Source organism: Mesocricetus auratus, unplaced genomic scaffold (assembly GCF_017639785.1).
Source record: "Mesocricetus auratus isolate SY011 unplaced genomic scaffold, BCM_Maur_2.0 Super-Scaffold_100014, whole genome shotgun sequence".
Taxonomy (NCBI): domain Eukaryota; kingdom Metazoa; phylum Chordata; class Mammalia; order Rodentia; family Cricetidae; genus Mesocricetus; species Mesocricetus auratus.
In genome coordinates, this window is record NW_024429197.1 from 63,499,426 (window position 1) to 63,522,888 (window position 23,463).

The 23,463-nt window shown below is 39.1% G+C and overlaps 1 protein-coding gene across 3 annotated transcripts in view; it reads right to left on the reverse strand.

Moving 5' to 3' along the window:
- Frmd3 (FERM domain containing 3) overlaps positions 1 to 23,463 on the reverse strand; it is a 178,450-nt gene that overhangs the window by 106,197 nt on the left and 48,790 nt on the right. For 2 of the 3 annotated variants that reach the window (XM_040757303.1, XM_040757302.1), the window contains exon 2: positions 8,554 to 8,658. In XM_040757303.1, the coding sequence (XP_040613237.1) occupies positions 8,554 to 8,658 (105 nt within the window). Of the gene's footprint in view, positions 1 to 8,553; positions 8,659 to 23,463 lie in introns of those variants that run through there. The other variant, XM_040757304.1, reaches the window with a different exon arrangement.

Here is a 23,463-nt window from a genome sequence, read left to right on the forward strand (position 1 = left end):
TAAAAACAAGTACCTGTGATTGGCTGCAATACCTGCACTGTAGTGTGTAATCTCATTTGATGTTTATGTGCAATCTCCTGATTACATCTCAATATTATGGGCACATATATCTGTGAGTGATCAGGAAGATGACTTTTCATTTACCTATAATATACTGGGACATGCTTCATAACTGGATCTACTTGTCCCATGAAGACTGTGAACACTTAAAAACCTGCTTTACTCTTTCATTCAGGCTAACAATTAGCTTACTTCCATCTCAGAGCAAGTTCACACTAGGCTAAAGGATTTTTATATATAGGCCATAAGTTTAGGGCTTTACAGCTATGTACAAAGTCAGATCTGCAGGTGTCTTGTGGGGATCACAGACCCTGGCTGGAAACCCACCCCTCCATCAGCCTGGGAGCAGGCAGCTGTGAGATAATGTTTACTGAAAACAATTCAGTGCCATAAAGCTCTTGGTAGGGCTCCGATAAGGGCTCGCTCACTGAAACACCATGACTTTGATCCCCCCTACAGATAGATGCTTCTTCCTGCTCCCTGCTGTTTTTCCCTGATTCTGGTGCTGGAGATTTAACGACCAGCCAGGAGGGTGAGAAGTCTGTGAGAGCTGTGAGAGGTGTGTGAGAGCTCTGTTGGAGAACTGTGTGTGTATGGATGGCAGAAGTCTTTAAAAAGGGAAGCGTTTTTTCTTGGGAGCTCTCCTAAGCCGACTTGGGGAGCATAAAGTTTTCTTTACGCAACCGACCGGTCTCTGTGTCATCTATCCCGACCACCTCGCTACATTCTTGGATGCAGGCTGCTCAGCAGGTGCGACATGTCTGGCAAGGTCACTACACAAAGCGCCACAAGAAAAGCATGTGAATTCTTTGCTTGCCAAATCTAGCTGACAAAAGACCTATGTCTCAAAGCTTATCTCTGGGCACTATGGCACTATGCTCCTGTCCTCTGGTCACAGTCTTACTCCTGTAACTTTGAGACTTTGTGTTGCCATAGTAATGGCTCAGCTCCCTATCGCTTACTTTAGGAATATATTGTGACCAATGAGAGGTAACTCTTGTAATTTTTTTCTTATCAAAACTATAAAAAGAGTTTTGAGACTACAACAAAACTGAAGCTAGGAAGAATTATAACTAGGACAGGAAAAATAGAAAAGAACAATGAAGAGACTGATTTACAAAAGCATGTAGTGATAGTTCATTCGTTCACCCTCAGAACACAAAGAAAAAAGTCCTTTTTGCTTGTTGTTGCATCCAATGTGAACCCAGTCTTAGGGATGGAGTCCAAAGGCTTTCATTATAAGGGAACTTGTGGAATTCATTCAAGCTTATGATTTATCAGTGCATGACATTAGATATCATGCCATGTAAATCCAATAGCATTAGTATTGAACTGTTACAAGGTCGGATATTCCCATGGGACTATTTATAGTCTTTTAACCATGGCCTATCAAATCAGTTATATAAGAAGGATGATATGTATGATTCAATTAAAAATATAGGTATAATTTGTCATAAGATAAAGAAACAGAGGGATAGAATGTTAATGAATCTGATCAAGGATGTTCAGCAGGCAACTGACATGAACAGTCTTTCTATTGCTATATGGTAAATTTTTAAGCCATGACCCTTGAACCTGTCAAGTCTCCTCTATGCTAAATCTAGAGCTAACCTTGTCTCCCTCATTTTTTCCTGTCTGCTCTACTTGGGTCTTCCTCATTTCTTTTTCTAGGTCATACCTTAAACTATGAGTGTCCCTTAGCTTTCTGATTCTCCTCCATAACTCCACAATCAAATCCTAGTGTTTGAAGAAATAAAATCTTTTAGTGGCTACAAACAATTTTATCTGAGGTCTAAACTTCTTATTTAGCTTCTGACTCAAATTTTCAAACATTTACAGTGTCTTACTGCTTTAATTACGCTAAATAGACTTTCCCAACAATATATTCACAGTGGAGCTGCTCAGTTTCTATACAGCTCATTTGGTGATTGGCCCTATCTACATGAGGACTATATGTGGAGATCTATCTAGTCACGTCATGACTTTAGATACCCTGAAACTAAATGGACAGAAGCACTCCCCCTACACCTTCTGCCCCTTCCTTCAACCAAGGCACTAAAACCTGTCAAGATGAAGGTGAAAAAGTTTATTAGATTTTTTTCCAGTTTACACCAGTCACCTGCTGAGCACCTGCCCAGCTCAATCCTCAAGCTTGTATATATCCTATGATACATAAAGTTAATATTGGATGTTCTAAGTCAATAAATCATAAAGAAGTTGGTTACACAGCAGGATAACTCACAGGAATTAACTCCTTGTCCTGCTTCATTCATATAAAGCAACTACAATTCAATTTTGGAAATACTCTGCTGATTTAAGGTCAACTTAAAAGCCCCCTTGCGGTGGTCACTGCCTGATTACACTGTTTGTATTTCTTCAAGCTGTACTTCCGTAGCCATGGTGACCTCTTCCAAGCTTGACTTAAAATATAACTCGAAAACTATTTCAAAACTTCTGAGTCCCCTGTTCTTAGTGAGATATTATGTTCATGGCTGCTGTAAACCTCCAACTGTTTCTTTTTTATCCAATGATATTGTTCAAAATTCATTTCTCTGTTTCCTCTCCAGGTTCTTCTCCAACAAAGTGAGAAAAAAACCCTACTTTGAGTATTTTGGTTTTTTCTGACTCAAATTGGGTTAAAATTGCATTTTCAATCTACATCCCTTGTTACTATAATTGTGCTCTGCTTCAAACAGAATAACTAATTTGTATATTCCTCCCCTTCCTGTAAAATCAATGACAACAGGGTATGTTGGGTAACTTCCACTTCTTCCTCTCCCCCCTCAGAAGGGCTTCAGATGTAGGTAGACTGCCCATTGTGAGCAATAATTATGGTTAAACTCCAAGTTCTTCTGCCTGCTGAAGTTTTGTTATAGCATCCTCAAATGTGGCAACGTTAGTTAATTCTCTGAGCTACACCTGGACCTCTTAAGAACATACCCAGCTTTAAAGAGGTGATGACAGGGCTCTGTGCCACGTGACTCCAGTGTAAGTCATCTGTACATATCCCATAAGGCACACAAGAAGTTGTAATTTTTAAAATACTTTTTTATTTTTAAGTTATGTGTATGTGCATATGTCTCTGTGTGTATGTTTATGTGAGTTCAAGTATCTGCAGAGGCAGCAAGAGGGCTTAGGGTGACGTCAAGCTGCAGATATGGACAGGTATGAGCTGCTCAGTGTGGGTGTTGGAAATCAAATTCGGGTCCTCTGCAAGAGCAACAAGCATTGTAAGCCACTGAGTGATCTCCCCAGCTTCTGAAATAATGATAGCTGAACCTGTTGGTCTTAAAAAACAACATAAAATTATTAAGCAGGCACATCCACAAACAGGGACTTCTGCTGGCAGTAAATGCTGTGGTGTTCAGGGATGTCCTAAATCTTTGGTTCCTTTTCTATCCTCAGTGATGAGCATGTGAGAAGCAATTATCCTGAGGAGACCAGCAGGAAGCAGCCTTTCAATAGCAAGAGCAGGTGGTGGGACATAATACCTTCTGGCTTCCTGCCACCATCCACATAGCTTATTCCAGTCTGTGTCCTCCTGAAGGTGCTTGTAGGAAAACTAAACTGTTCTGATACAGACAAGATTTTCCCCACATTATCAATAAGGCAGCAATAGGCTCATTATCTGACTTCCTGCATAAAAAGCTCAGGGCTGTGTTTACTTACATTAAGAGAGATACTAATACCAAGTACCCCAAAATATAAACCAATCACCTATTGCCTAGGCGTGGCCTAATTCTTTGGTTGGGATGGTGGCTAGGGTATGCTTTATCTCTAACACACATCATCTGGCTTCCTTGTGTAGATTAGGAGAAGAGGGTGGAGGGTGCTTCAGTTAGACTTTCCTTTGGGCCACTAGCTAACAAATAATGATGCAGAGACTTACTACTTATGAAAGCTTGGCCTTAACTTGAACTTTTACTCAACTAGCTCTTGTAACTTAAATTAACACATTTTTCCCTCTGTGTGTATCATGATTTTTTATTTTCTTTTTAATTTTTTCCAATTTCATTTTTCATTTTACATTCCAACCACAGTTCTCCCTCCCACCCCTCCCACTCCCCCTCATCTCTTCCTACTCCCCCTTACCTCTTCCCACCCTACCTCACCTCTCCCCTAGCCTATCCCCAGCTCACTCCTCCTCATGGGTAAGGGCTCCCAGAAGAGTCAACATAGTTTGGTACAATAGGTTGGGGCATGACCAGGCCCCTCTCCCATGCATTAAGACTGAGCATGGCATCCTACCATTGGGAATGGGCTTCAACAAGCTAGCTCATGTACTGGGATTATATCATGGTCCTACTGTCACTGAGTATAGCATCCTACCCTAAGAAATGGGCTCCAACAAACTAGCTCATATACCAAGTTTGTATCATGGTCCTACTGCTGGGGACCCCTCAGATAGACCAAGCTTCACAACTGTCTTCCATATATGGAGGGCCTAGTTCAGTCCCCTGTAGTCTCCACAGTTGTAGGTCTACAGTTCATGAGTTTCCACCAGCTTGGTTTAGCTGTCTCTACAGATTTCTCCATTATGATCTTGACCTCCATGTGTTAAGATCGTATGTTCCCTTCTCCCTCTTTTCGCCTGGATTCCTGGAGTTTGGTCTGGTTCTTGGTTGTGAATCTCTGCATCTGGTTCCACCAGTTGCTGTAGGAGGGCTCCATAATGATAGTCTGGGTATTCACCAATCTGATTACAAGAGTAGGCCAGTTCAGGCATCTTCTTTACTATTGCTAGGAGTCTTAGTTGGGGTCCTCCTTATGGATTCTTGGGAGTTATCCTAGTACCAGTTAACCCATATTTCTTAATCTATATTCTGCCACATGGCTCAATTACTTCTCCTCTGTCCTCTGTATCATAATTTCCACTTCTTCAAAATCACTGGCAAATCTCTTGTGTGTCTAGATTCATCCTGAGTTCTTCTTGTTCCCTAGAAGTTCTGCCTATTCTTTCCTGCCTAAACTATTGGACATTCAGCTCTTTATTAAACCAATTACAATGACACATCTTTACACAGTATAAACAAATATAAACAAAGTATAAAAATATGGAGGGAGATATAGTACAATGAACATATGAAACCATAATAATAGAAATTAGAGTTAGGAAATGCAGCTACTTGTATAAAAATTTATTCCAAAAGGAACTTACCCTCATTACCTGAGAAAGACTGTAGAATTATTATGGTGGATTTAAAATAATAATATTCCACAAAGATTAACCATCAATGAGGCTGAGAGGAGGTACAGGTAACCCATTAACTACACAACGAGGATAATTATACTTTGCTCTCTAGCTCACTTTGTTTTCTGAATTGATTAGCTTTCTATAAATCATCAAGGACTCTTAATAGCATCCCCCTTACCTTTAAAAGAAGTTACAAACATTTGTATGTTCTGCAGGCACTAAACGTGCCTCTAATGACTCACCTGGATCTAGTCAAAGCATAGTAATTGTAAAGCAATAGTGTAAATTCACAGTGAGAACAACATAAAACACATGGTCAATATATGTCATTTGCCATGTACCAAGCATTTAGATACCTTATTCTAATTCTCTTAAAAGTCAAATATTCTATTTATTTTTGCCACTGGGCAGAGCACAGAAGTGAAATAACCTAGTGGGTCAAACAGCTTAGCAACCAGAAGTTTCTAAATCACATCTTTCTGGGTCCACAAGCTATGCAGTTTTTAAAGTGGTCGAATACTTGCCTAGCATGTAAAAGGCTCAGAGTCTGAGTCACAGAAATGGAAACATCAAACCAAATCAGAATTATGTAAGCATGGTGCCACAGAACCACATGCTTATAATTTTAGAGTCTAAAAGCCGAAGCCAGAGGATGTAGAAGAGTTTGAGGCCAGCCTAAGGTAAAAGTGAGACCCTGTCTCAAATTAAAATAAGAATCTCTTCTGTTTTGTACAACAATAACACTGCAACTGAAGCAGCCATACAAACTCATAGCAGCTAACAAATATTGAGAAAAACAGGTAAGGTTTTTGTACTGGTTTGAATAAAAATGACCCATATAGGCCAATAGAGAGTGCCAATATTAGGAGGTGTGGCCTTGTTGGAGTAGGTGTGGCCTTGTTGGAGGAAGTGTGTCACAATCTCTTTCTGTTACCTGCCAATCAAGTCGTAGAACTCTCAGTTCCTTCTCAAGCACTAGGTCTGACTTCATACCACCACATGACAATAATGAACTAAACCTCTGAGCTGTCAGCCAGCCCTAACCAAATGTTTTCCTTTATAAGAGATGCCATGGCAATGGTGTCTGTTCACAGCAATTAAAACCCAAACTCAGACAGCTGTAGTATGGTTGTAGTGATATTTTCAAGTTTCACTCTTCTCCAGGCAAAAGGCTCAATCTCTAGTCTGCCCCCTATGGGTTGAGTACTATTTTCTATAGTATTTCCTACTGATATAATACAATAGCTAGTGACTATAAAACAGTCCTAATTTAAGGAGTAAAGGGACCTTAATAATATAGTGTATACAGTAACATTTTAGTTACTACTTATATTTGTGGAATAGTGAAGAGAAGCAGAAGTAAGCTATATCAATGAGACTATTAGTATTTTGTTTTTAGATGGGAGAAAGAGGAGAAAGCCATATAAAAGAATAAGAATAAGGAGGCAAAAAGAGGGGTGAGATGTATAGGTTTTGATTAATGATAAATTAAAAAGAGTGAATGAACAAATGTATTAAAATATTGTAATAAGGTGAACTGGGCTTTGGCTATATGGCAGTAAAAGGGATGCATGCACATGGGAAAAAAAGAAAAGAAACATTAAAAAAGAAAAGATGTAAGGGAGAGTGTACGCACAGCCTTAACAGGCATGAACAGTAGGGTATAATGTCAGCCTCTGACACTGATTTGCTTTATTAAATAAATAAGGAACAGCTAGGAGGTGGTGGCACACACTTTAATCACAGCACTTGGGAGGCAGAGGCAGGTGGATCTCAGTGACTTTCAGGACAGCCTGATCTACAAAGTGAGTTCCTGGAGAGCCAGGACTGTTACACAGAGAAACCCTGTCTTGAAAAACCATTAAAAAAGAAACAACTGGTTTGGGGGAGAAGAACTGGGTGGAGACATGAGAAAATACAAACACTGGCAGACGCTGCAGAGCTGTGGGTGGGGGAAAAGAGAGCAGGCTGGAGGGAGACAGGAGAAAATGAAATCACTGCCGTGAACCTGCATCTCCTTGGTAGATCTATGGCTTTGTCTCTCTGAGCCTACCCCAGGTTATAACTATGCTGATTTTTTTCACTCATCACATTCTTCACTCAGGGACTACATCTCCCTCCTGTGCGACATTTTCTCAACTCTCTTCTGAGAGATGTGTTTAGGGCATCTATGTTTAGAATTGCAATCTGCAATGCAGATTGTTCTCTTCATCCGTATGAAGAGGACAATCTTCATGTCTTTTTACTAATTTTAATATGAAATCTATTTCTTTCAGGTACCAAAACAACTGCTTTTTTTCCTTTCTAGTTCTATTTCCTTGCTACACCTTCTTCATCTTTCTATCTGAAATTTGGGACTAGTTTTGATAGTGATATACATCTTGTGGAAACAAGCAGATGAATCCTATTCTATAATAAAATATAATTACGTCACTACCCGTCTTCCCGTTACTCCCTCCATCCCCTCCCATGCTTCTTGGTTCTTCAATCTCTGTCAAACTGACAGCTTTCTTTCTTTGATTACACACACACACACACACACACACACACACACACACACACACTCAATCCCTGCACTATTCCACACACACACACACACACACTCACACACACACACACACACACACACACACACACACACACACTCAATCCCTGCACTATTCCAATGCCTTCTGTAGCTATTTGACCTCTCCTCCAATTTATCCAGTTTTTGGCAGTCAAGCTCCTGTTCACGCAATGCTGCTGTGTGTGAAGGGAAGCAGTTTGTGGATTCCAATGTCCCTATAAAGCCATGTGTTGTTGATGAGCAACACTCAAGCTTTTCTTTCCTGCTTCCATATAGAGATTCATTACCTCACCCAATAATGTGAAAGGAACAATTTTTTAAAAAATATACATTTCATTGTCATTGACTGTGTTGGATAAGCAATACTTTATATCAGACTTCAAACTTTCCCAACACTTCATAAGGAAACCCTCTCTCTGCCAAATCCATCCCCCACCTCTGCCAATAGGTTCTTACGGCATGCGCATGTGTGTTCTTCATACTTAGATTACATGCAAATACTCTGAGGATGTTTGCAAAGCCTACATTAAAAGAGCACGGGAGCATTTCTATGTCTCTTCATGTGAAACCAGCTTTCTCAAGGGCCTTTCTCTCTTCCTGTGCCTTCTAGCCACACATCCACCAGCTGTTTTATTTCTCATGCCAATAATTTATGAGGACAAACGATCCCACAGTGCCTGACATTCTGGACCTCTCCTGAGCTCATAGTCTGGAGATCAAGACTGGGTCTTACCCTTTGCTTCTCTGGGTCCACATAGCGAATTCCAAAGTAGTCCTTCTCCAGCAAGCTGTAGTAGTTGCAGATGTGTTCAATAAGAAATTGCCCTTTTGTCTCCCGCTGTAAAAGAAGAGCATTTATGTTACAGTCAGAGCTCACATGCACATTTCATTCCCAGAAGGGTCTATGTTTACAACAATGGATTTGGTCACTGTGGACACAGGCATAAGGGTTTCCAATATTTTTACTAGGTGAGCAGATTAGTAATTTTCTGGTGGTTGTGACCAAGTAAGTGACAAGAAGCAACTTAAAGTAGGAAAGCCTTATTTTTAAACATGGTCAGATGGGATACAGTCCATTCTAGCAGGAAAGGCATGATAATAAACATAAGACTGCTTGTGCATATCCAGGTAGATAGGGAAACAGAAGCATGTTAAAACAAAGTTCCAAAAAACAAAACGGACTCAAACTCAAACCACAGAAGCCCACTTCCTCCAATGAAGTCCCAAATTCTAAAGGTTTCACAAACTCTGCAAATAGCATTGGGAAGAAAACATTAAAACACATTAGCCTACAGGAGGCATTTGACATTCAAACCACAAGAGTGAGACATCTCTCTCTCTCTGTCTCTGTCTCTGTCTCTGTCTCTCTCTCTCTCACACACACACAATGTACACTTCAAATCACAAAACATCCGAAAATGGAATCAGTTGGATTACACAACAATATCTTGCCTTGGTACAATGTGATCTTGTGTGTTCCTTTTTATTCTATTACAGGTGATTAAATTTTGCTAACAATATTTCTAGTCGAGAAAACATTTCACATTCAATACCATGTGGGGACCCACAATATACAAATTCACAGTGGCTCTGATACCTTGCTCTAAATGGTTTCTATTATTCTCTCATTCAGTTTCATGAGAAAATTGAGCCAAGAAATAATTCAGGGACTTACCTAATATAACACAACTTGCATGGCCCAAGCTATGATCTCAGTCACAGAACCTGGATGTGGAATGTGGCTTTCTGCCCAACCCCATTGTCATTCTGAAATATTTTGAGATGTGCAGTGAAAGGCATTGGAATAACCTGATTCCCACCAGCAATGTGTGAAATTCAGTTTCTTCAGTTCCAGAACCATGAGAAATCAAAAGGGAAGAACATGCTTCAATAATGTTGCTGACAGGGGACTGGAGAGATGTCCGCTGCTCTGACAAAGGAACTAGAGTTGGCTCCTTGCACCTATACAGTAGCTTACTACTCTCTGTAGCTCCAGTTCCAGGCAATCCATTGCCCTCCTCTGCTCTCTTTTGGCAGCAGGCACACAGACAAACAGATAGGCACACAGATAGACAGACAAAACACACATCATATATATAAAATAAAACAAAAAAAATCTTTGTTGTTTTAGTTGCTGACAGATCTATGGACTATTTTAGGGATGCATTGTGATCTATAAATAGAAATTCTTAAATTTGAGAGATTAATGGGACATTAAAAACAGTTTTAGACTTGATGTGGTGATGCCTGCTGTCTTAGTTACTGTTCTCTTGTTGTGTAGGGACACAATGACCAAGGCAACTATAAAAGAAAGCAGTTGTGTCTATGATCACCATAGTAGTCATGGGACCCGGATAATAATTGCTGACGCGTGCTGGGGTCTTTCATGAGGTAATACCAGGAAACTTAGTCCGTGGGAACTACCCCTGCCCCCAAGATGAGCCAATAAAATGCCTGTTGCTATGCTGATACTTATGTAACCATTAAAACTCTATAAATATTGTGCTCCCTGCAAGCCCGGTATGCTCTGCACCCGAGTTGCAGTAGCATCCGCAGGCGCCTGTGTATTCAATAAATCATGTCTTGCATTTGCAAAAAAAAAAAAAAAAAGCATAATAGAAAGTGAAAAACCTCGGCATCAAAGCGCCGGGCACTGAACCGAACCGTCTGCCCAAGAACCGGGGCCAGACCACTGGCTGCAAATGCAAGAGGTGATTTATTGAGTACACAGGCGCCTGCGGATACTACTGCAACTCGGGTGCAGAGCATACCGGGCTTTCAGGGAGTACAATATTTATAGAGTTTCAATGGTTACATAAGTAACAGGCATTTCATTGGCTCATTTTGGGGGCAGGGGTAGTTCCCACGGACTAAGTTTCCTGGTATTACTTTATGAAAGACCCAGGCATACTTCAGCAATTATTATCCGGGTCCCATGACTACTATGGTGATCATAGACACAACTGGGGGCAGGGGTAGTTGCCAAGGACTAGGTGTCCTGGTATTGTCATATGAAAGTTCCCAGCACGCTTCAGCAATTATTATCCGGGTCCCATGATTGCTATAGTGATCAGACACAATTGGGGGCCAGGGTAGTTGCCAAGGACTAGGTTTTCTGGTATTGTCATATGAAAGTTCCCAGCACACTTCAGCAATTATTATCCGGGTCCCATGACTGCTATAGTGATCACAGACATCCTGTTTTGAGGGTGAGACACCTGGTCTGGGTTTCTTTCATTAGGCACCGGCCTGGCCTTGCTTTTCTTTTCCTAGGGGGTCCTGGGTAGGGGTCTTTCACTAGCTTGCTTACAGAGGGTGAGTACATGACCATCAGGGCAGGGAGCAGGGAGCAAACAACCAGGAAGCAATAGCTGAGAGATTACATGTGATCCACAAGTTATAGGCAGAGCTTATAGGCATGGGCTTTTGAAACTATCAAGAGTCTTTGGGACCCCAAAGACTCCCTTCAGGGTTCAGACAGGATGCCACAGCAAGCAAAAGGAACTTGTTTCTTAGGGTATCTGAGGGTAAACAAAACCTTTCACACACCATGATGTTCTGAAAAAGTCTCCTTATTCTTTTGTTTCTGTTTTAATTCCCCTGTCCTAATTTTATTTCCTCCCAGATTTTTCTTCTAGCTGCTTTTCTTCTAGCCTAGAAAAAACTTTTTTTACAGGAGGCTTGAAAGAAATTATAAGAGTTACATCTCAGTTGGGCGTTGGTGGTGCATGCCCTTAATCCCAGCACTCAGGAGGCAAAGGCAGGCAGATCTCTGTGAGTTCGAAGCCAGCCTGGCCTACAGAGCGAATTCCAGGACAGGCTCCAAAGCAATACAGAGAAACCCTGTATTTAAAAAAAAAAAGAGTTACATCTCATTGGCCAAAAGCACATTCCTTTGGGTGAGCAATAAGGGCAGAACCCTTTACCATGGCAATGTAGAGTTTCGAGGTTTCAGGAGTAAGATTGTGACCAGAGGGCAGAAGTCATATATGTGCCCAGTGAGATAAGCTTTGAGGCATAGATCTTTTATCAGGTAGACTTGGCAAGTGAATAATTGGCATGCTTTTCTTAGGGTGCTTTGTGTAGTAATCTTGGATAGACACCTGACTCCAACCCAACCAGAAAACTCAAAACAAAGCCTTACAAGTAGAAAGAATCAAGCAAAAGATAAAATATCATAACTCAAAGATAAAATAGAAGATGTAGACTAATAAGCAAAGAATATATTAAAAAACATGAAATGAATATAAAAAGCAGAACATCATAGAAAGACCAAAGTTTTAAATTACAGGAATTGATGAGGGACAAGAATCCCAAGTCAATGAATGGGGCCAGCTTTTCCTCAAGAGCATAGAAGAAAACTTTCCCAAAATAAGGATATATATACTCATACAGACAGAAGGTAGAAACAGAATACTAAATGGGTAAGACTAGAAACGAAAAGCCCCATGACATATTATAGCTTAGAAACTGATACAAATAAAAGAAGGTTATATTGAAAGCTGCAAGATAAGCAACCTAAGTAATAAGCAGAAGGAAAGAAACCATCAGAATAACACCTGATTTCTCAGTGAACACTATGAAACTCACAAGAGCCTGGAGCACTGAATTCTAAGTCCTAAAACACCATGATGGCCAACCTAGACTAGCCAGCAAAACCATTCCATGAAGATGAAGAAGAAAGGAAAACTTTCTGTGAGATGTCCAGGCATGGGCCCAGCAGCAGCATGGCCCCTGGGCACTAACATGGTCCTGGGTGGCTACCTAGACCCCAGGTATCACCAGAGCCCTCAGTGGCCACTGGAGTCATGGACACCACACTTCTTTATTCTCTTTGTTTTGCTTGGTTTTTGTTTTTCATTTTGAATTTGGTTTTGTTTTGGAGGGGGGAGGTTGCAAGGCCAGAGGGCAGATACAAAGGGACAGGGAGATAAGTGGGATTGGACTGCATGGGCCACAAAGAATTAATACAAGTAAAAGAAAACAATATATATGGTTTTAGTAGTGGTGCTGTTGTATCCAAAGCAAATAATACTTTTCACAAGTAAGGGAAATTTACGGTGAATTTCCTGTTTAATTAAAAAATATTAAATAAAATATATATTTAAAATTTAAAAATATTCTAAATGAATTTATATTCAACAAAAAAGATTAAGAAAATGCAGCAAGAAATATTTTAGGCTGAAGAGAGGGGAGAGAAACTGTGTAAAGAAATACAAAACCATAATTACCAAAACACAAAGTATCAGTGAGACTACATGAAACAACAAGATAACCACAATTAATACACATATTTTAGCAATGCTAAATATCAATAGCCTCAGTTCTCCAATGAAAGGACACAGTTTGGCTCAACTGATCAACACATTTCCTCTGTATTGCCTATAGAAAAACAGCTTTAAAAATAAAGACCATCATGGAAGTAAAGGATGGACAAAAGTACTCTAATCAGATGGGACCAGAGATCAATGAGGAATCAGTGTGTTAATATTTGACAAAGTAGAGTTCAAACTAAGAGTAATCAGAATCAATGAAGAAAGTCATGTTATTCTAACCCAGGAAATACCTATGAAGATGACTTTAGTATCCCAAATACCTATTCACCAAACTCTATTACACCCAATTTCATTATATACGTGCTACTGAATTTAAAGACACAGATTAACAACAACCATTAACAGTAAGTGATTTCAGTACCCAAGTTTCTTCAAATGACAGGTCATGTTGACAAATTAAACACAGAAACCTTAGAATTAAATGATATCTTACATCAAATAGACTTAAGAGAAAGCTACTGAATCTTCCACCCAAACACATGGAAGCTGCTCTAAAATAGACTACACACTGCTTCACAAAATGAATCTTTAATTTAAAAGGAAGACCAAAATAACTGACCATAAGATAATAAAACTTAAAATTGGCAGCAAACAAATATTTTGCAAATACATAGCTTCATGGGATTAAATAACTCAGCATTGAATGATGAACAATTCAAAGGAGAAATCAAGAAATAAAAATTTTCCTGGAACTAAATGAAAATGAAAACACAATACAACAAACTCCCCTGGAACACAATAAAAGCAGTCCTAAGCAGGATGTTTATGGCCCTGAGTGTCTATGTTAAAAAAAATCAGAAAGAGCACAAATAAATGACTTATGTAATTCAAGACTTTGGAAAAGTAAAAACAAAAAATTTGAACCAAATTGACTACTTTTTTATTTATTTATTTATTTTTGATTTTTCGAGACAGGGTTTCTCTGTATTGTTTTGGAGGCTGTCCTAGAACCCACTCTGTAGACCAGGCTGGCCTCAAACTCACAGAGATCTGCCTACCTCTGCCTCCCGAGTGCTGGGATTAAAGGCGTGCGCAACCAACACCCGGCTTTTTTTTTTTTTTTTGGTCAAATTGACTACTTAAATAATAAAAATTGAGTAGAAATTAATGAAATACGGACAAAGAAAAGAACAAAACAAGTCTAAGCACTGTTTCTTTAAAGGCAATAGAGCCTTGGATAAACTAACTAACTAACTAACATAAAGAAAGAGTGGACCCAAAATAGCAGAATGAGAACCAAACAGGGAAACATTACAATAGACAAAAAAGAAGTTTAGAATATTTTAATGGAATACGTTGTAAACCTGTACTGTATTAAGCTAGAAAGCAATAAAAATGATGAATCTACAAATTTAGTCAAACCACCAATTAAACCAAAAGGACCATAACCTAAATAGACTTACTTATAACTAATGAGGGTATTGAAATAGTCATTCAAAATCCTTCCAGCTTTCCAGCTCAAAAAACAAAACAAACAAAACAAAACAAAAAGAGGCCAGGGCCAGATAGTTTCATAGAACAATTCTACCTGACTTTCAGAGAATATCTACAGTAAATTCTATGGAGAAGGACAGAGAGAGAGAGAGAGAGAGAGAGAGAGAGAGAGAGAGAGAGAGAGAGAGAGAGAGAGAGAGAGAGAGAGAGAGAGAGAGAGAGAGAGAGAGAGAGAGAGAGAGAGAGAGAGAGAGAGAGAGAGAGAGAGAGAGAGAGAGAGGAGAGAGAGAGAGAGGAGAGAGAGAGAGAGGAGAGAGAGAGAGAGGAGAGAGAGAGAGAGAGAGAGAGCTCCCAAAAAATCTCCAATGAAGCCAGTATCATTATAATACAAAAATCTTCATTAACAGATTTAAAGAGATGCAGGGAAAAGCCTTTGAGAGAATCTAACATGCTTTCAGGTCCTTGAGAAAGGACTAGAGCTAACATACTTCAACACAATAAAGGTAATATATGTAAAATCAATAGCCAATAGCAACATAAATGGAGGGAAACATGGAACAATCCCACTGAAATCAGGAAATGATTTAATGATATATTGAACAACATAACCCCAAATATTTTACATGATATTTCCCATTTGAACTTCAATGACCACCCCTACCTCCAAGAACAATAGATCATCTAACAAACAGCTGTATTACCAGGCTTCGGAAGCCCTCATTCGATTGTTAGGTGAGGGTTGTTCAAGGGACTATCAAAACAATACAGGCTACTGATATTGTCCCTGGTTGATCCCAGAATTGGAAGATAAATTCCTCCTGCTGAAGACATCATGTATTTCTGACACTAGGCCCAGAAGACACTGAAGTGGAACTAATCTGAATGCCTCTTCTCTGAGGACTATCATTCAAGGTACCAAAAAGTGAAATCTTACAGAGAAGGAAAGCTGCCAATGGTCCTACCGTACCACAAGACAAAGAGCAGTATGGCACAATAACCCTAAGGGAGCTGTAGCGGCATCCATATCTTGGCAGTAACCAACAACACTCTATCTGATCTTAGGGACACCTCTTTAAGAGGAAACTATGCCTGGTACTGGAAACCTGCCAATTACCAAGGGCTAGTGAAGACATTGATCTTGGAGGAGAACCTATAATTGCCACTACACAAAACTGCCATAACTTCTAACTGCATCTTAATATTTGTCCTTATATCCACAGATAAGTATAGTTCTTACTCCTTACCATAGAAACTTTTCTTTGCAGTAGAAAGAGATCATTACATAAAACTACAACTAATCTAAATTCAGAGTTATAGAGTGCAGTACAAACTGATACATCTACAATACAATTCCTGCACACAAGTGTCAGGAATCACTGAGGAAGATGTTCTGGAAAGATAGTGTGAATCAAAGGAACAAGGAGTTTGTTATGTCAGAAGCTATACCTGTGAAGTCTTACCAACATGACTTCTTAAACATGGCTTGAACAAAGATATCACTAATAGGCAAGCTAATATGAATGTCTGGAAGCCCAAGAGGCCTACATAATGATATTTAACAAAATGCTATTACTAGCAGCTGAGGAAGTTATGGTTAATAAGCCATCCCGTGGCCCGAGTTTACTAAAAATATTCTAGGGTATGTAAGGTGGTGCTATGATCTGAAGCCTCTATTGTTTTCCTGAAATTATGTCCCAGGCGCTTGCATGAGTTGTGAGGTTCTATTTCTTTCTAAGAATTCAAAGTTAATTATCAAAATATATTTCTTCATAGAATTTGGTAATTGTTTTCTAAATCTGCTGACTGGAATGACAAATTCTTCCTTAGGATAGCTGAATTCAATGTCAAAATATTCTAAAATCCTTGACTTTAGAGAAATGAAACTTGATCTACTAACTGAACGTAACAGAAGCTCATCATTTATGACTGATTGCAAGCTCTCTGCAAGTGATTCTAGAATAAGCAGCTACATCTTATCACATGTAAGATAAATTTTCAAAAGCTACGAGGATCAAGGATTCTTCATAAGGATCCCAAAAGGCCTTGTTTTTGCAGAAAATACTTGGATGTCTTTTTTCTCCTAAGAAAGAATGTGGTTTATTGATAACTCCAATTTCTAAATTCCTGTTTATAGATCATGTTCTATGCCTAAAGTGTTCTATGAATTTTTCAATAACTTAAAAAACTCTTAAACTATTTTTAGTGAATGAACACAGTAACCAGCCCTCGGCAATACTTTCTTAAGACTATTCAAGACCCTTGAGACAAAACAACTACTGCAAGCATTGCAATGACTAGAACATGTAAATGTGACTATGGTAGGTATAGTTTCTATCAAAGCAGATCAGAACGATAGGAATGGAGGTTCCTAAAGAATCTGATATTTGTATATATGCTGTATAAAGTAATATAAAAACAAGCAAGTATTCTGTGTTAAAAATCTTTAAGCAATTCTTTTATAAAGGTTCCTCATAGACTATGTTGTAATATGAACTGCTTGTTAGTCTTCAAGAAGATTAGCACAGAAATTCATTTTTTAATGTGTTTTCTATTGGGATTGCTTTAGAACAGATGGGGGAAAACAAATGCAGAACCCATTTCAGAGTGTGTTCCCTCCAATCCAAAGTGGAACTATGTTTGGTTTCATATGGGGACGTCTTGAACTCAGAGGCTTCAAATGTGAATGGATTAGGTGCTTTCTCCGTATTCTCTACATGTTTGATGGGAAAACTGTCTCAAACATGATAGATGCCTATCCTTTTGCAAAGACCATACCTTGTCTGGGGTCCTCTCCCATGAATTGAAACATGGTGGTTCATTGTATATGGCAGGGTACTTGGCATAATTTGGGTATCTTAAAAGAAAAAATTAAGTGGGCCAAAATTTCAACTGTGTGGTGGAAAAACACCATTTCAATAGTCTTTTTTTATATAAAATGGCAATGTGTTTGAGCAGAGAATGCAGGGAATTTTTGTTAATGAAAGGCGTCATTCTGTTGCCCTTGCAGCAGAATGCCAAACAGGATTCCTTTCAGCAGTCCAAAGATGGAAAACAGCATGCCAGTGGACATCCTTGTTTATACAGCAAGCAGCTCTGTGGCCACCAATATGGGATGGGGTATCTCACCTGCCTTAGAATTGCTGCCAGTGAATTAGCTATCTTTTCTAGTCCATTCTAACACGGTAACAATATTCCAGTTGGATTAAACTGTAAATCATTTTGAGAGGAGAAAAGCATCATTTAGTTTCTCTGAGTTTCTATTACCTATTTTATTTTGTAGGTTATTCCCTATTTCATGGGAATTTAAAAGATGATCATTGGCATGGTGGGCACACATGTAATCCCAGTGGTTGAAAGGCAGAGACCTAGGCAGGAGAATTGCAAGTCCTAGGCTAGCCTAGGCTACAGAGTGAAACATGAGAACTACATGGCTAGACAACATTAGACCTGATTCAAAAAGCAAGAAATAATAACAATAATAATAGTAGCAGGTTTAAAGACTGACAACAAGTAGATGTTCAGTAAATGAAAACTATAATCAAGTGTTGCGGCAAATGCCTGTAATCCTAGGACTCAGGAGCTGCACAATGAGATTCTGTCTCAAAACAGGTGAAATAAACATACCATAGAATAGCACAAGGTCCTTGCCTAAAGCCGTCACATGGTCTAGAATAAGTAGGGTTTTCCTATTAAATACAGATTGACTACAGAACTGGTTGTTCTCTCATGGGATGGGTTTTACTTATTTATGTCTCAAAAAGCCTGATTTTTATGAGCACCAACTAGGCTACTTCTTGAAAATTCTTATCGCCTTACCACTCCAAACAAGATATTAAAAAAAAACCCCAAAAACAAACAAGCAAAAAACAACCAACCAAACAACAACAATAACACCAAACAGAACAAACAACTGTGTTCAATCCTGTTTCTATTATTTCCCAACTGGGTAGCCCTCAGCCATCTTTAAGTCATGAACTCTCCTTGAGGCTGAGTTTTTCCTCTGTAAATGGGCAACAGTTATAAGAATTCCCAGGTCTACACCTAACGGGTTATTTTAAGGCCCATTCACACATCTGTTAAACACCTGTCATACACTGGATAGCAATTGGAGAAAAAGCAATGAAGGAAATGTAGTAAGCAGTTATTTGTAAAGCCATGGACCTTAAATCCCTGTGGGGTGAATTTGGGAACCATTTGAGAATGCAGTTATTTGTAAAGGCATGGACCTTAAATCCCTGTGGGGTGAATTTGGGAACCATTTGAGAAATGCCAAAGCCCAGTGATAAGTTATTATTACTAACATTAAGAATAAACTTAAATACAACTTATCATTTCCAGTGTCATGGGTCATCTTAGATTCAATGAATTGTACAGAGAAGTTTTTACCTCCTAGAATTGCCCTTTATGAGGGAGGGACGTATCAGAAAAAGGGTTCAATTCTTCCAGCAACAGTCAGTTGCCAATAATGTGTTTATTTGAATTACGTGCATCAGTGGCAAAGTAAAAACAATAGCATATTTGTGATGTTTTAAAAATGCAAATACATATATATATACATAGTAACCTTTTTCCCATCAAAAATCATAAAAACCTGAATTTTCAATTCCTAAAGCTCCAATGCAAGGCATTTTGCTCTCTTTTAAATAATTGGTTAAAGTCTTAAGGGAACATCACTTAAAAGGATGGTTCTAAATCAAAGCTTAGAGTTTGGAATAGTTACCAACTTCAGGAATGAAGGTAAAACCATAATAATAGCAACTATCGCTCAGTTAATTAAATACTTAGTGTATGCTATGAACTGCTCTTACAGATTTTGTCTGTAATCTCCTGTACATCAGGGCAAACAATGAACCAATGCCACAAGCATGTACAATTTATTAGTAACCAATCATATGGGTATAACACACAGGTACAGGTGACCACTGGACCAGCAGAATTGCTCAGCTCTTCTACCAACATGTTCGATTTTGTCAACAAAGCACCTTGCCAGTTTGGAGTTAGGAAACACTATCACAACCTGGCTGATGTTGGAAAGACTAACTGTAAGAGCAGCCTGGGCTTGAGCGTCACCGCTCCTCCGCAGACTGAACGCTATGGTGTGCTACGTTCACCCAGCTCGCCCCTATTTCTTCTATCCTTAGCAGTACTCACATTTATAGTCCTAGGCTGTCAGAACGATCTTTCTGAGACATGCTGTTTGAATCCGACCTTTACAATTCAAACTTTCACCCTCCCTACAGTGACATTTGTCACTATGTACACATTCTGTTTTCATTCTCTATATTCAACTTGTTCAGAATTAATCGATCTTTAAGGATAACTACGAAATTAGTCTTATGAGGATTTGGACTCCTGATGTAATTAACTCTTACAAGTTAGGCTGGACATTTGAGTTTAAGTTTGTAGGCATGCTCCCTGTTTTACTTTGTGACCCACACATGCCCCTGACTCAGAAAAACTTAGGAATGCCTAAGATGATTAGATACAAGAGACCACTCCCTGGAAGCAGTGAGGTGTTGAAGGGAACACCTCACAAAAGTGTTGAGAACAAAATGTAGGTATAGATGGATGACATGTGATTGTGGCTTTGTGAGCTGTTCTAGGTGAATATGGTCAGAAAAACAATTTCTGCCTTTGTGAAGTAGGTTGCTCTTCATCGCTTTTCGGTACAACATTCCATGTATTATCTTCAATAAACAGAGAGGGGTGCCTTTTTCAAGAGATCAGAACATTTAAGCACAACACGAAAGCTGATGGTTCATCAACTGCCAGTTAAGTCACAGGATGAGGTGCCGTGGCTCGGGGAGTCTGCTATGGGCACAGTTGTGGTTCTTAATGTACCAATAGCAGAATAGTGACAGGAAGAAAAAGACTTTGTTCCCAGAAGGTAGTAGATTAAGAAGTGGCATGGTGGGAAATTTTGTGGAGTGTTTTAAGTGATGACAGTAACCGGAAGAAAGCATAGAAAACAAAAGAAAATGAACTGTAAACCCATAGCAAAACAAAACAAGAACAAGACAACCTGAATAGCAAAAATAAGAAAATAAAACTCAGCCAGTTAGGCAATAGATTTAGTCACATTCAGAATTTTCCTACCTTCTTCAGTGGCTTGAGTTCTTGTACACAGGTAGTCTTAAACTGACCTCCATATGAAGAATCTTTGTCATTGTCTTAAAGTCCAAGCAACCAACTTTCAGAAGAGCAGTGTTTAACTTAGGGTAGCAGCACTGAAGGTTGAGGGATGGTTGCTATCAGGAATGTTCCATAGCTTGTAACAGATGGAAAGGCTGTTGGCGCTTGTTACCTATGCAGACTTCCCTCCCACCAAAGAGACCTGGGGAGAATCTGGTGCTGCCCCTTCTTATTTGTATGAAGCATGTGTGTGTGCAAGAACTGCAGTGCAGTATTCTTACATAGGTGTACTTCAAAATGTGGAAACAGTTTTGGCGATCTTTGACTTGCTTCCTTCTCATATTCCAACTTTGTGTTTGAAGCAAGGATTGGGAAGCCTTTCATAGGAAGTGATGATATCTACAAAGTATAGAGTAGGAGGCACAGAAGGTATGGGCTGATGGCAGAGGAGGCAGCGAACTATTGTGCGTGTCCTAGAAAGTCTAAAGGGTCAATCAGGTAACAATACTATGGGTTCTGCTTTCTCATTCGTAGCCCAGGTATTAGTCTTGAAGTTACCTTCTTAGCATATGGGCAACACAGATTGGGCTGAGGGGTTTTATATTTTTGATTGCTCTTTTTGGAGGGGGGAGGTCACAAGGGTTCGGGGTGGACATGAGGGTAACGAGAGATTGTAAAGTAAGCTGTTATTCGGGTGCATTGTATGAAATTCCAAAATAATTAATACAACTATTACATTGAGGGAAAAAGAATGCTTGACATTTATTTTTACATGGTTTGAAAAATATTTTTTATATCTTACCTCCAAAGTGTAAGCTATTGCCATTTGTGATAAAAAAGAAATGCATTATACTGATAACTCAATGACTGTTGCTTTATAGGAAAACTCAGAAATATAAATGAACTCAAAGAAATACAGAATTAGACTGTCACCTCCCACTGGTATCACTGTCAACATTAAGCTTTGTCACTTACAAGTATTACTTCTCTGTGACTACATGACTATCTCTCTCTCTCTCTCTCTATGTGTGTGTGTGTGTACATATAATATGCAAGCAATATGGAACGCATTTTATAAGGTGATTCTTTGTACCTATATTTTGTACAAATTGAATATCTACCTGTGAATGTCTTCTTAAGAGCGAATCCCAAAAGGAAGATCTTCACTTTTTTCCCCCAGTGAGTATGGAAGGGCTCTCTAACAGATTCAAGAGTTGCAAACATGTGCTGGCAGGTTCTCTCCTGCTAAACTATTAGATTACATCCCAAAGCTACCTCCAAGGTCTAACCCTTTATTTGACTACTTCCTTATACACGACTAAACCTTCAAGGTCCAGCTATCAAAACACCAAGGTACAGCATTCAAAATTCATTGTCTGGATACACTAACTACCATGTTTAATAAGGACTTACCAATTCATCCTAGCACAGACTCCCCCTTTTTACCTTAAAAAAATTACTCATGTAGAGACAACGCCCCCATCCCATCTCCTCTAAGGTAAATAAATCTCCTTTGTGCTGCGAATTTGGTGTCTGGTATGTTGTGTGAACACTGAGTCTTCTTTGAATATCTTCAAAAAAAAAAAGAACCTTTAACACCCTGGACCACCCCACCTCAGGCCTGTCAACTGCAGAGAGGAAGAGGGGGCTCTCAGCTGCTGTAGTTCTTGTCCCATCTCACAAAAAATAGAACCTTTAATTTACAATGAAATTATTTTGTGACAATATCAACTGAAAATTTATTAGCTCAGACCCATAACAACACAGAAATTTTATGGACTCAGAGAAAACTAAAAAAAAAATCAGAAATATATATTCCACATATCACAAACACTCAGCCACCACAAACTTCAAAATAGCATAGAAAATTAACACTGAATTGAGACAACTATAATTCTAAAACAGAATCTTCACACATTTGGTTTTAATGTAAGTGGCCCACAAGAAATCATCTGATTTTAAAACAAGGGCCGCACAAAGCCAACTACTGGACTAAATCCTTCCTGTATTTGATTCCCCGACACAACTGCAGTTAATACCAGGTAAATTAGCCCACAGTGCTTTCTGTGACTATGCAGTCTTGTCAGGCTTTGCATTGGAGCCTTACTGAAACACAGACAAGCATGATCTTCAAGAATAAAGAGCTGGCAGGATGAATATATTTTCCTTTTTCCAGGAACCTCCCATCTGCCACAGAGTAAAAAAGGCAGAGGAGGCTTAATGAACAAAAAAGGTTTGTAATAGCTGGTAACAGTGACTAAATTGTTACCAGGCATTCCGTATATTTTTAGTTTAAAAAAAAAAAAAACAGCCTTGGCTTGGGTTGCTGTGTTGTCAGAACAGATACTAGTATAATGAAGATGTTTTTCTTGCCCATGACTAATTTCTTGAAATGAGGAGGAGGTATAATTGGGGGAGCCCATCCTTCTAGACTTTAAATACTTGTAACAAATCATTCTGATGGGCATACATACACACCTTCTCTGTGTCTGTGTATATATGCACATGGGTACATTTATGTGTGGAGGAAACCATGATGCCACATGCCCAATTTGTGTGTGTGTGTATGTGTTCTGTATGAAGTTGATAAGATAGTTTTTACCCATTAAAACTAAAATAATCCTGAAACTTCTAGAGGTATCACCATCTAGATTTCAAATTCTATGACAGAGTTACAGCAATAAAAACAGTTTGGTACTGGCAAAAAAAAAACCAGACATGCTAACATTCTAATCAATGGA